This window comes from Nycticebus coucang, chromosome 1 (genome assembly GCF_027406575.1).
Source record: "Nycticebus coucang isolate mNycCou1 chromosome 1, mNycCou1.pri, whole genome shotgun sequence".
Classification (NCBI taxonomy): Eukaryota; Metazoa; Chordata; class Mammalia; order Primates; family Lorisidae; genus Nycticebus; species Nycticebus coucang.
The window spans coordinates 47313343-47326246 of record NC_069780.1 but is presented as its reverse complement, the minus strand read 5'-3'; the positions used below and the strand labels follow the sequence as shown (position 1 = coordinate 47326246).

General features: G+C 36.8%; 1 protein-coding gene across 1 annotated transcript in view; it reads left to right on the top strand.

Moving 5' to 3' along the window:
• QRFPR (pyroglutamylated RFamide peptide receptor) overlaps positions 1-8320 on the top strand; it is a 59702-nt gene extending 51382 nt beyond the window's left edge. The window contains exons 3-6 of the mRNA XM_053597490.1: positions 1986-2047; positions 5383-5618; positions 7100-7197; positions 7929-8320. Coding sequence (XP_053453465.1) covers positions 1986-2047; positions 5383-5618; positions 7100-7197; positions 7929-8320 — 788 coding nt within the window. The remainder of the gene's footprint in view (positions 1-1985; positions 2048-5382; positions 5619-7099; positions 7198-7928) is intronic.
• The last annotated feature ends 4584 nt before the right edge of the window (positions 8321-12904 follow it).

The window sequence follows — 12904 nt, the reverse complement described above, 5'->3', positions numbered from 1 at the left end:
GAAAGAACCCCTGGAGGCTTTGCAATGCCAAACTCATTTTTAATAGTTTGAAATAAATCATTAGGGAAAAACATATTAGTTTTAGTTAGTTATTTTCAAGTTTATGTAATATCTTTCTTACAAAGAATTCAAAGATCTCTGGGCTTTTAATAATTGACATCATCCAACATCAGAACATCTGAAAACAGCATGTGGGATAGGAAGAGGGTGAGGAGAGGAATACATGGAGGAGGAGAGTGATTAAAAAGGAAAGAAAAGTGGAGGGGCTTTCAACATCTGAAAGCATAGTTGATAATGGACAGTCAAGGAAGTTTCTACTCAAGTCATAGGTGACAAGCTGGTTTTAAAATCAAATTGACTCATCTCCCCAAGGGGACTGTGCTTCACTGTTGCGTGATATCTCCTGCAGCTCTGTTACACTGGAAACCAGCCTTGTCAGTCCCTATCTATCATATCCTATGTTCCTTCCAGCTGAGACTGCCTACACCCCTGGCTCCAGCCAAGAGAGACTTTCTAGGCTTTCACGCCCAGCAGTAGTCACATTCTTAGGAATGTTGATCTAGCCCTAGTTCTTCTATCCCTGAATGGAGACCAGGAGGGTTGGCAATGAACTACATCAACTAGACTTGATTTCTCAGAAGTTATGCTAAAAATTTGAAAAATCACTGGACATAATATAACTATATGTGATTAGAATAGATGTGTATGGTGATGTGGACACAGGAAGAAAAAAAGAGAAAGAGTTAGTGAGAGAGGCACACACAGAGACTTGCAAACCCTGTAAATATCTTAGGGTTACTGAATCATGATGATTTTCTATACGCAGCATCCATTCATGTATTTCTTTAAAATAAACCCTAGTTAGGGATAAGTGAGTCTCAGTTCCTTGAAACCCAAAGCAATATTATACTCTTAATGGTCCACCCAATATAGAAAGAGCAAGCAGAATTTATCTGGACAATTTTCCCCAAAATTAAAGTTGAGGCTCTTGGTTCTGCTCTCATTCTAGTCTCTTAAGATTCATTGGTTGATTCTCTGTATGTAATGTTTTTCTTTTTTCTTTGCTAAAGGCACATCATTCAAGCAATTCCTCTCAAAAAACTCATGGAGGACATGGAATTTGGAAAGAGCACCCTGGTTCTTGAAGTTATAGGTGTTCGTTTTCTAAATAAGAAAATAATTCTCATGATGTTGTGCTTAAGATAAATGGACTTTGGATTTTAAGAAGAAATGATAGAGAGCAGTTTCTGTCATGTTTAAAGTTATCCAGCCATTCAATAAACATGGATCTGCCCTTATGACAGCCAGGACTTTGCCTTGGAATCTTATTTAAGAAAACAAAAATAAATAAATAAATAAATAAACAAATGGCATTGTCCTTGCCCTCCAGAAGTTCAGAGGAAGTTGAGAAGAAGTGAGTAAGGACAATGAAGTTACTGCACTAGAGACAATAAGGAATTAGTGGTCAGTTTATTAGGAAATGTTTGTGGATACAAAGGTTCCCTAAAAAAGGTGACTTTTAAGTCAAGTCCTGGAAAATAGACAGTGGGATGGGATGGCTGATCCAGGGTAAAGGCATGAAGCATAAAAAGCACAGTGCATTCCCAGATGAGGGACTGAAGCCAGTTTCCTCAGTAAAGACTAGGGTGTGAAGACCTGGGGCTGAAATCAAGGAAGAAGAGGCAAGTGAGATTACAGAGAACCTCATGGGCTGTACTAAGGAATTTGAGTTTTATCTTACAGGCAACAGAACATTCAAAAGAGTGTCAGACATTTAAATCTTGTCCTAAAAAGACTAACTACTCCAGCAGCAACTTTGAGGGTGATGAAAGAGTGGAAGTGAGAACCATGGAGGAGACCACTGCCCTGCTCTCGGGCAGGGACTGGCTGCCTTGAATATAGGGAGTCTTGATGGTTAGAGAATTACACATGGGTGTATTTTGCTCAGCTGTGGCCTATTCTGATGATTTTTAACGTCTTTACAGGTGTGGTCTGGCTGGTGGCAGTCATCGTAGGATCTCCCATGTGGCACGTGCAGCGACTTGAGGTAGACTCAACACTGGGATGGATAACTGTATTGTTCGTATTCTCACCCCTCCTAAATATTATCATTTTCCTTCCTGCAAGAGCATACAGCAAATTTGTATGACCTTTAGTTCTTCTTGAGACTGTATTAAGACTTTAATGCTTAAAATAAAATCCTTAAGAAGAATCAAGGTCCCTTTCTACATTTTCTTGCAGGCCAAGTAGGCTTTTTCTACTGTCCTCAAATGTGTTAGATTTTAGGTGTTCAATGACTGCTCTAGGTTTTTCTTTTTTGGGGGAGGGGGGTTATAGAAAAAATTTATAATAAATTGTCTACTTCTTTATAATAAATCAACTACTTCTAGTTGATAATCCTTCATGAGTCCTTTCTTACCTGCTTCCTAATCATGGACAAATTGAAATTTTAATCAGAAATATGTCACAGACCATCTTATCTAATTTCTCTCCTTTCCCTACACCTTTGTCAGGGGGTTTCAGGCAGCCCAACCTGTCCTTTGGGTGTACTGAACATGTCCTGTATAGGTAGGCGGTCTGATATGGACAGTAGTTCTCAAAGACACTAGGATTTTTCAACATAGCCCCTAAGATAATTTCTTAAAATGATATCTCCCTTTGTACCTTTTTAAATAGAGATAGGCAAATGTAAAATTTTACTGGCCATGCCACCATCCATCAGTAACAATAACAAATAAGCCTTACAGTAAGACTATACTTTAAAAGTTGCCTGATTTTTTTATGTAACTGGTTTATTGAATGGCCTGGATTCCATACGTGAACACAGGAAACAACTTGATTTTGTCCCTTGCTCCCTACAAAATTGCCATCTGGGGACTTCTCAGTCCTCCTGGTAAAATATTATGAATGAAACCTTGAACAGGCCCCATAACTCCACCATTCATTCAGGTAACAAAATTTCTTGGGTCACTTTCAGTCACAAGAAGAACTAGTTACATGATTAAAATGTCCAGTCTGGCACCACAGTCCCATAAATTATACTCGTAATCAATTTGAAACTTCTTTGTTGTCCTGGTTTGAATAGATTTTAGGCCTAGAAATGTGAAGGGAGTGAAGGTCGGCTTCATTTGGCTGCCTCTCTCTCTTGACAAGCTGAGGAGGAGGATAGAGAGTGGAAGGGACAGATGTCGCTGGACTCAGCACCCTCTGTGTATGGCTGTTGTTCATGATCGATTCTTTACTTCATGGGTTTCTTGAAGACAGTCCCACTGAGACTTCCAGCTGCTACTGCATTCTCCAGCCAGCTGCTCACAAAGACCTTTCAGCTTCCACACACCCTGCATCCTTCCAGCTCCTTTCTGCTGAGCTGCAGGAAGCCACGGTGCTGGAGCCCTTTTATAAATGACTCCATCTAGTTCTGAGATGTGGGGTCCATTCCTGACTCATAGAAAACGAACAGATTTATCGATATTTTTAAAATAAAATTATTTTATTATATACTCTACATACATTTTTAAATATATAACTCATTTTGTTTGTAGAAAATGCATATAATCTAATTGGCAAAGGCCAGTCCTCACTGGTTATCAGATCGGCTAAACCAGATTTATTTCCTGTCAGGAAAATGTCTGCTTTTATTTTTCAAGTCAAGTAAATGTATTAATATGTAATCCCATAGCCACCTTCTCACTCCTAAATTCTATTAGAGAGGGCAGGTGAGCGCAGGGAGCCTGGATTTCTCACCTGGGTGATAGAAAGCACCACTGCTTCCAGCATGTCTCCCCCACGCGCCCTGCTTAACCCTCTCTGGGCTCTCTCAGGAATGATGTATTTAGCAATTTTCAAGTGATGGAAGCAATGAGGTGGTTAAATTAAAACTGTCATCACTGCCTCCTCATGTATGAAGAATGTGAATTCCACAATGTAGCAACACTTGTCAAAATACCTTTTTTCCTATGCCAGGCTTTCCTCGGAAAAGAAATATATTTAAGACAGGGAAAAGCACAAACTCCCATCATGGGTTTGTCATGCCTCCATCAAGGTGGCTTCACTGACATCAGCAAATCCAATTATCGTTATTTATTTATTTATTGGCGCCCCATGGTAAGATCTGGATTGGGTGAGTGACGTAACTTGTGTAAGTTGGGAGAAAGATGATTATGAAAGGGGGAACTGGGAATATAGACCTGGTGTGACACCTCAACCTCAGAGACTGTATTAGACAGTAGAATTTTACACAAGTATCATGTAAGTGTACACTTGCAAAGAAAGAAGGCGAAGTAGCTCCCCATAAACAATCTGAACATGCATTTGGGCAGTCTTTGCTTGTCCGTGGGGCTCTGTGAACCAGTCTAGCATGCTTTAGGAGATGTTGGGCCCTAGGGTTGTTGGCCCTCATAGGCTCTGCTGACATGGAGTCAGAATAAATTTCATTTTTGCATCCTATTCCCAGGGAGTTTGGCTCTTGAAATTATTTTTAAATAAGTGTTATCCTTCCTAGTTGTACATAACCAAAATCTTCTTTTCCCCCATTAAAAACTGACATCAAAAGATTGCAGGTAAAATTTGCTGGAAATGTGGGCAGAAATATGTCTTAAGATCTAAGTATTCATCTGGAAAGCTCCAGAATGACTAAAATGACAATTGTTTTGATAAATTCATTTTTATTTCTGTTACCTGGAGAAGTGACTCTTGAATGTGCTTTAAATGTTCAGTTTGTCCTTGAAATGAGCCCTTTGTAGCACTTTCTATTATTATTAATATTATTAGAAATAGTATGAATAAATTAGCAAACAATCTGAGTCTTTATAGATTAGAATAGTTTAAGTCCCAATATTTCATTCCTCTCAGAATTTAAAAACTACCAGTTACCTTTAAAATTTCTTTCTAAGCAATCTGATCATTGCAACATGAAATAGCAGTAACAAGATTGGCTTTCAGTACTTTCCAACTGGAAGAAGTCTGATGTCTTATCAAAATCTATCTTTTCAATGATTGAAGAAGCAAAATAATTTAATATTAAATTAGCTAAGATACAATGCAAAATATTTTTCAGCTTATATTTGCATAAGCATAGTGCTCTTTCAGCCAATTGAAAACTTGTGACTGGTGACTGTAAAAGTTGAGAAACATAAAAAATGTACCTGAATTCCATTTAAAACAGAAAAGGTAGTAAAAAAAAACTCTTATGACCTTTGATACGTAAGAAGAAAAACCACCCTTCACAACAAGAGAACAATTAAAATTGTGTCTCATTTGGAATATGTACCAGTGGCAAATTCGAGAAGGCTTTTAAAATACTACATGACAGTAATACTTGGCTGCTTTTGGTTCTTTGATATGACTACTGATTATTTTAACCAAATTATTTTTCTTATAAAGATTAAGTATGACTTCCTATATGAAAAAGAACACATCTGCTGCTTGGAAGAGTGGACCAGCCCTGTGCACCAGAAAGTCTACACCACCTTCATCCTCGTCATCCTCTTCCTCCTGCCTCTTATGGTGATGCTTGTCCTATACAGTAAAATTGGTTATGAACTTTGGATAAAGAAAAGAGTGGGGGATGGTTCAGTGCTTCGAACTATTCACGGAAAAGAAATGTCCAAAATAGCCAGGTCTGTTTCAGGAAAATATTCACCTCTGTTTAAAATATTTTTAATTAGTTGTGCCAGAAGGGATAATTTCCAGGGACCTCTAGGGAATTTCGTCTGAGTATCATTCATAATTCATACTTAGGGCATTGGCTGACTTTAAATTCTTGAGGTTTTGTGTGATGGAAAAAAAGAACAAGAGCCCTAGCTTTACATCAAAGGAAAGTTAGAGCTGTAGGTAGAAACTGACTTGGCATGTAGAACATGGCTCCACTTTTCATCTATATGTAAATATGGCATTGGTAGGAGAAGCTGTGGGCTGGTGTCAGGACCCAGTGGTCATGTGAGTTCCTTCCTTTCTTCACACACCAGCCATAAGAGATAGATCAGTCTTGTTTCCAAGGTCCCGGTTCCTCATATGCACACAGCAACATAATAATATCCATCCTGACCTCCTCCCACCCAAGGATGATGCTAAGATACCTGACATGTTATGTAGGAAAAGCCTTGGAAAGCACAGCATGCTGTTTTATTTTAAATTATTATTATTGAAATATTTTAATTTTATCTGAGGGCTTTGTTTTCCGATTTTATCCATTCGTAGAAATTTTAAAATACAATTTGCTGCTATGGCACTTGTAGTTCATATAATTAATAATCTACACTGAATGATTTTTCAAAACAAAACAAAAAAACTGTGTATGGCACAGTCTAGTGTTTTGATGGGATTTTTATCATTTCTTCAAGTGTGTAGTGACCTCTAGCGCCCAATTTGTAGAAAGAAATCTGTCCTCTCAATATACTGGGGCCCCTGGTCCGTTCAGCACCTTGGGACCCATTGCTGAGTTAGTTCTCTCTCTTCTTCAGAAGAAAGGGCTACCATGTTGAAATAAGAGATGAATGTGGGTTTTTCTAAAACCAAAGTACCATAAAAAAGTGTAGATCTCTTAAATGTATAAATCTCCTTTACAAGAATAATGAAGAAACTTAGTTTGAATTTCTGGGTAATTATATTATTTAGATATATAACAAAGTCTTGAATTTTAATTCTATCTTTAGAGATTCCCATATTTCATAAATATTGATATTTTATCACCATAGGTATGAATGCTCTTTAATAAAAAGTTAATAGGAGCTTAGTCACCAGCTTAAATTCTCATCCAAAATACATCTCTTTTTAGCTATCTGCAAGTTACTTAACCTATATTTAACCTTTTCTGTGCCTCAGTTTCTGAAATTGTCAAATGGCTCATTGAAAAGATTAATTACATAATCTGTGAGTGCCAGACAATATAAGGATACTAATGATATGAGAAATACAAGGATAAGGGTAATATCAATGTGAAATTCAAGATGATAATCAGCCCGCAGTTAACCTCTCAGGAACTTATTTGAAAAATTTTGGTTCAGCAGACAAAGCTCAAACTTTATTTAATAGCTTTGTATAAGCTTGACACATTTGCCAAGAAGAAATTAACCAATACGGTGTTCCTTTGTGAGTTTAGGAAGAAGAAGCGAGCTGTCATTATGATGGTAACAGTGGTGGCTCTATTTGCTGTGTGCTGGGCACCTTTCCATGTCGTTCATATGATGATTGAATACAGTGAGTGCTTATCATTCTCATTTGATAGATGTTCTGGTTCATTTCTTGCTAGAATGGACAATGAATCATCGAAATTTTTGCTATTCACGTGGTAATCAAATATTAAACATTTCGTACCTTTCGTGTTTTCAAGATTACCAGGTCATTATGTGATAGGTAATTATGGATAACTATGAGGAAATCTTTAATAATTATGGAAGATAAGAAGAGGCTTTGAGATCTTCTCCTACATTATGCCTTCTGTTGTCTCTAAACTATTGGAACACTGGGACAGGTGTGACATCCTATGGGTGTTCCCTATTTAGAATCTTGACTCGAACGATATGAATTTAATAATAGTGAGGGTTTCAGTCAGACTCTTGGTGTATTCTCTCTGAAAACCAAAGACTTAACATAATTCCCAGTTTGATTTTGTTTCTGTAACGCAAGTGAACATTTGAAGGGCAACTGTTACTTCCAATTTATGGGAAACTTGGAATCATCAAGCCCCTAATACATATATGTGCTGGGCACCAGGCTACGTTTGTAATTCCAGATGTTTCAAAAATGGAAACTCATCACAAAGGTTATTTTTATTCAGACATCAGATGCCTCTTCCAAAATGGTCTTCAGAACTTTTCACATCTTTGACATGTACACGTGTAAGTCTTTGATAAAGATGGATAATAAAAAGAAGTTTTATTTTACGCTCATTAAAATAAATATGCCTTCTATGTATTACTTTATTTCAGGTGATTTTGAGAAGAAATATGATGATGTCACAATCAAGATGGTTTTTGCTATCGTGCAAATCATTGGATTTTCCAACTCCATCTGCAATCCTATTGTCTATGCATTTATGAATGAAAACTTCAAAAAAAATGTTTTGTCTGCAGTTTGCTACTGCATAGTAAAAGAAACCTTGTCTCCAGCACAAAGGCATGGAAATTCTGGAATGACAATGACGCAGAAGAAAGCAAACTTGTCCCGGAAAGAAAACTCAGTAGAGGAGACCAAAGGAGAAGCGTTCAGTGATGGCAACATCGAAGTCAAATTGTGTGAACAGCCGGAGGCAAATAAAAAGCCCCAACGACATCTTGCCTTCTTTAGTTCCGAACTCTCTGAGAATTCTGCTCATAATTAGTACCTTTCACATTGTAATCTGAAGAGAAAATTATTTTTGAGCAAAGGTCATTGATTTTTTTTTTTTTTTTTGTAGAGACAGAGTTTCACTTTATGGCCCTAGGTAGAGTGCCATGGCATCACATAGCTCACAGCAACCTCCAACTCTTGGACTTAAGTGATTCTCTTGCCTCAGCCTCCCAAGTAGCTGGGACTACAGGTGCCCGCCACAACACCCAGCTATTTTTTTGTTGCAGTTCGGCCGGGGCTGGGTTTGAACCCGCCACCCTCGGTATATGGGGCCGGCACCTTACTGACTGAGCCACAGGTGCCGCCCGGTCATTGATTTTTTTTTAATTCTTAAAATTATGACAAGAAGGAAAGATAATATTTCCATTTAAAAATGTCATGAAGATACATGAAAATATAATTAGGAATAATTAGTGACCCGTGCTTGTAGATTATTAATGTGGATTTTTAAAAATCTTGTACAGAAATTCATATTTTTTGCCAGCAGTTCTCTACCCCCTGCAGTCAATAGAATGTGAATGTGATTTTCTGTGTATTGCTTAATCAGATGAGAAAATAACTTTAAAATTTTATCTTTTTTCTTGAATATTAAGTTAATAGTTCAACAGAGTGATATAATTTTTAGTACACTGTTGTACTTTCTGTCTGATCCCAAATGTCATGGATCCAGAGGCTACCATCACAGCACCCTGACCTTTCCCCTTCAACAGGTGGTACAGTCTCTTGCAAAGAAGGTCTGTGCCCTAATCTTAACGTCAAAGAAGAGACCGAAGCAGCCAAGTGACAGATAAATGAAGCTGAGCGGTGGATGCCTGCATTACAGCTTCTGGCACCCCTCCCAGCTACCCCGCCAGCTTGCTGTGATGAATGGCTTGGCATTTAACCTTTTTAAGCCTCCAAGTTTTTATGTGTAAAATGGACCAGAGATCTCCAGTACTTCAAAGAGTCGCTGCAAGAATAAAATGAGATATGAGCAGGAAGCACTTTTCCTCTCACGCATTCTTAGGTTCTGAAGCATTATCACAGCTCCTTAGCTTTCAGACCTCTCCTTCCTGTTCCCTTTTCCTTTCTGAGATTTGCACTCAACTCTGCCCAACCTGCCTCTCAGGCCTGTTTGTAACTGGTTTCCTCTAATCAAAAGAAGAGCGAGCCTTATTTGTGGATCAACTGTAATATATTTAGACCAAATTATCCCAAGTATTTATATTTTTAAGCCCCTAATTTTCACTAAGAGGATGAAAGACTTTTTTTATGTGAAAGGGATTTTCTGTATAGTTACAGTAGTTAAGGGATGAATCAACACCTAAGTCCATGAAATTTTGTGGTGCCCAAGGCTGATCCCCTTAAACTGAGCTGGGTAGAATGATAGAATTCCCAACCTGTAATCCATCCCTTCATTTCTTTTGAACACGATCTCTCTCCCTTCAATTTTCTCTCTAGCTCCCAAATGTCATGGATCCAGAGGTCACCATCACAGCACCCTGTTCTTTTCCCTTCAACATCTGAGATTCCCAAAGTCCGGTTATAGTCTCAGAGCCCAAATGTTTCTTCTGCCTCCAGCTTTCTACCACTATTCTTCCAGCCCAGTTAATAGGAAAAGAAACTCAAGAACTCCCAGGATATTTTACTGGTAAAGTTTTAATATTTGAGAACCGAAGAACTCAGGCTGTTGGGACTTTCAAAATACAGACTTTTAATTAATTTTATACATGCATCAGTAAAACATACATGAAAAAGACAGAAATGAAATAGTGTGTGGAATTAGTAAAAATTGCCAATATGGCACAAGAAAATTGGCAAACTGAACAAAGACTGATTATTTGGTTTGTATTGAACTAATTATGGGATATTTCTGTGAAGTCTACCTATTTCATCTTCTTATACTGTAAAAAAAATTAATGATTATCATTATACCACTAAAAATTCATTGCGTTCACTGATTCTGGTTATACTTCTTAATCAGCAAATATTCATATGTCTCTAAATTTGGTATATACATGCTCTAAATATGACTTAATGAAAATGGATAAATCAACATTGTTACTGATAATTATTAGGGTGAGAGTTCTTTTTTAATTTCTAAATATTGCAGAGCTTGATCTACAAACATTTAGATTTAATTAATAATTTAAATATTTATTATAATTTCCAGACATCTAGTGAAAGCTTTTTAAGAATACATTGTTCATGTTGGATTGAAGCCATTTTCTTTTTTTGTCCTTTAGACAAAATCCCTTTGCTCTGTATAAAAGTTCAGAGAGAAATGTGGCCCAAACTGTTACTGAGAATTTACTACAATTAGCCAAAGATGCTCTGAGTCCCGTCTGGACACTGAATCCAGACAGTGGTGTAATACAGTTTATGAGTCCACAGAGCATTCACCCGGGATTCACAAAAGGAACCTGATTGCTGCCTTTCATTCTCTTCTCTCTGCTTCACAGTCCCTTGGGCCTTTTAACCCCTTTATCTTCTCAGGCATCTGTTTTTTTCCTCTTTTTCTCTGCCATAAGCTCTCACTAAGTGTATTCCATCTGGTTTTCCTTTATTTGTTGCTGGAGGTGAGAATTGAAAATGTTTCTTTGGATCCAGGAGGTAGGCTTGGGGAGTGGTAGAGAAAACTAGTGTTTCTTTCATTAGCATTTGGGTAAAACATCTATGAAAGCAGCAAATAGGTATGTTTCACTGCTCACACATCTAAGCCTTTTATTTATTTCATTATGGATCATTATGTCAAAAAGAGATCTGTAACTTTTATTCACTCTGCAAAATGATATTATCTTCTGTGGACTATCCAAGCAGTTCATGTCCCTTTCAGCTATATTGTGAAGGAAAGCCTCTTTACTTATCATAGCTTAGCAGGGGTCAGGACACCAGAATTATATACACTAGTTGATTAAAGACTAATTATAGTTTTAAGACCACCTTTAAAAGACCCCAGTTGAAGGCCCCATTATTTTAATTTATTTTATAACAAATTAAAATAATCAAGAGAATGTGGCATTGGTTCAGGGATATTTAGCTAAATACAAAATAATAGGGATAGCAGAAATAGATGCACAAATACATGGTCAACTTCTTTTAGCCACAGTGGCAACATAGTTCAATGGAGAAGGAACAATCTTTCCAACTGAAGCTACTGGAACAATTGGATCCAAGTACCAAAAAACAAGACCTTGATACTTATACTGCATATAAAAATTAACTCATAATGCATCATAGACTTAATATAAGAGTTAAATCTATAAACGTTTTGAATAAAACATAGAAGAATATCCTTGTTCCCTGGATTAGGCAAAGATTCCATATGGCACTAAAAGCAGGAAACCTACAAGAAAACCGATAAAATTAACTTCATTAAAATAAACTACTTCTGCTATTCAAAAGATACTGCTATGAAAATGAAAAGACAAGCCACCAATGATAAGAAAATATGTACAAAATATATCTGGGTAAAGAACATATACCTATTATTTAAAAACAACTCATACAATTCAATAACAAGATTACTTGAAAAAAACACTTTACCTAAAGAGATAATATAAATCTAAAATAACAGTAGTCATCAGAAATAGGTAAAACACAACAAAAGATACCACTACTGCCACTACACACCAAATAAAATAATTAAGATTTAAAAGTGTTGGCAGGAATGTTGAGCACCTAGAAATCTTATACCTGGCTGGTGGGAATGTAAAATGACATCCACTTTGGAAACAATTTTCTGGTAAATTGTACATTTATTCTACAACCCAGAAATTATACTCCTGTGTATTTTCCCAAGAAGAATTAAAACATACCTTCATACAAATACTTATACATGAATGTTCATAGCAGTATAATTTATAATAACCCCCAAATGGAAACAACGCAAATGTTTATCAACTGGCGAATGGATTAACAAATTGTGGTAAAGTTATCCCATTGAATGTGATTCAGTAATAACAAGCAACTGCGTACTGACACATGCAACAAGGATCAATTTCAAAAGTACTATGCCAAGTAAAAGAAGCCAGGCAGAAAAGACTATATACTGTATGATTCTGTTTATAAGACATTACAAATTAATAGATAAAATTATAGGACTAGAAAACAAGCAGGTGATTGTTCATGGCTAGTTAAGTTTAGGAAATTGAATGCCAAGAGGCATAAGAGAACTTTTCAGATGACAGAAATGTGTCCTGTCTTGATTCTGTCGATGGCTACTTGACAACATAATACATTTGTCAAAATTCATTGAGTTGAATACTTTTAAAGGATGAATTTATCATATGCAAATCATATAAAAGCACATAAAGGAGTTTCATTTTGCAACGTAAAAATGCCAATTCCTCATGCTGGTTCCTTGACCTGAAGAATGAGATCTATAGGAGGAAAAGCCTATAGAAGTCTTTGAAACCACCTATAACCACCAGCAGCAGCAGCCTTGAGAGTGAATTAAAAATAATTATTTTGCCTCCAGGGTGATCAACAGAGATGAGCTCTGCTCTCAAAGATTTAAAAGATGAAGCACCCATCATTTCCCTCATCTTATTCACTAATGTGACCCTGGCAAAACCCAAGTGAATCATAATGAATG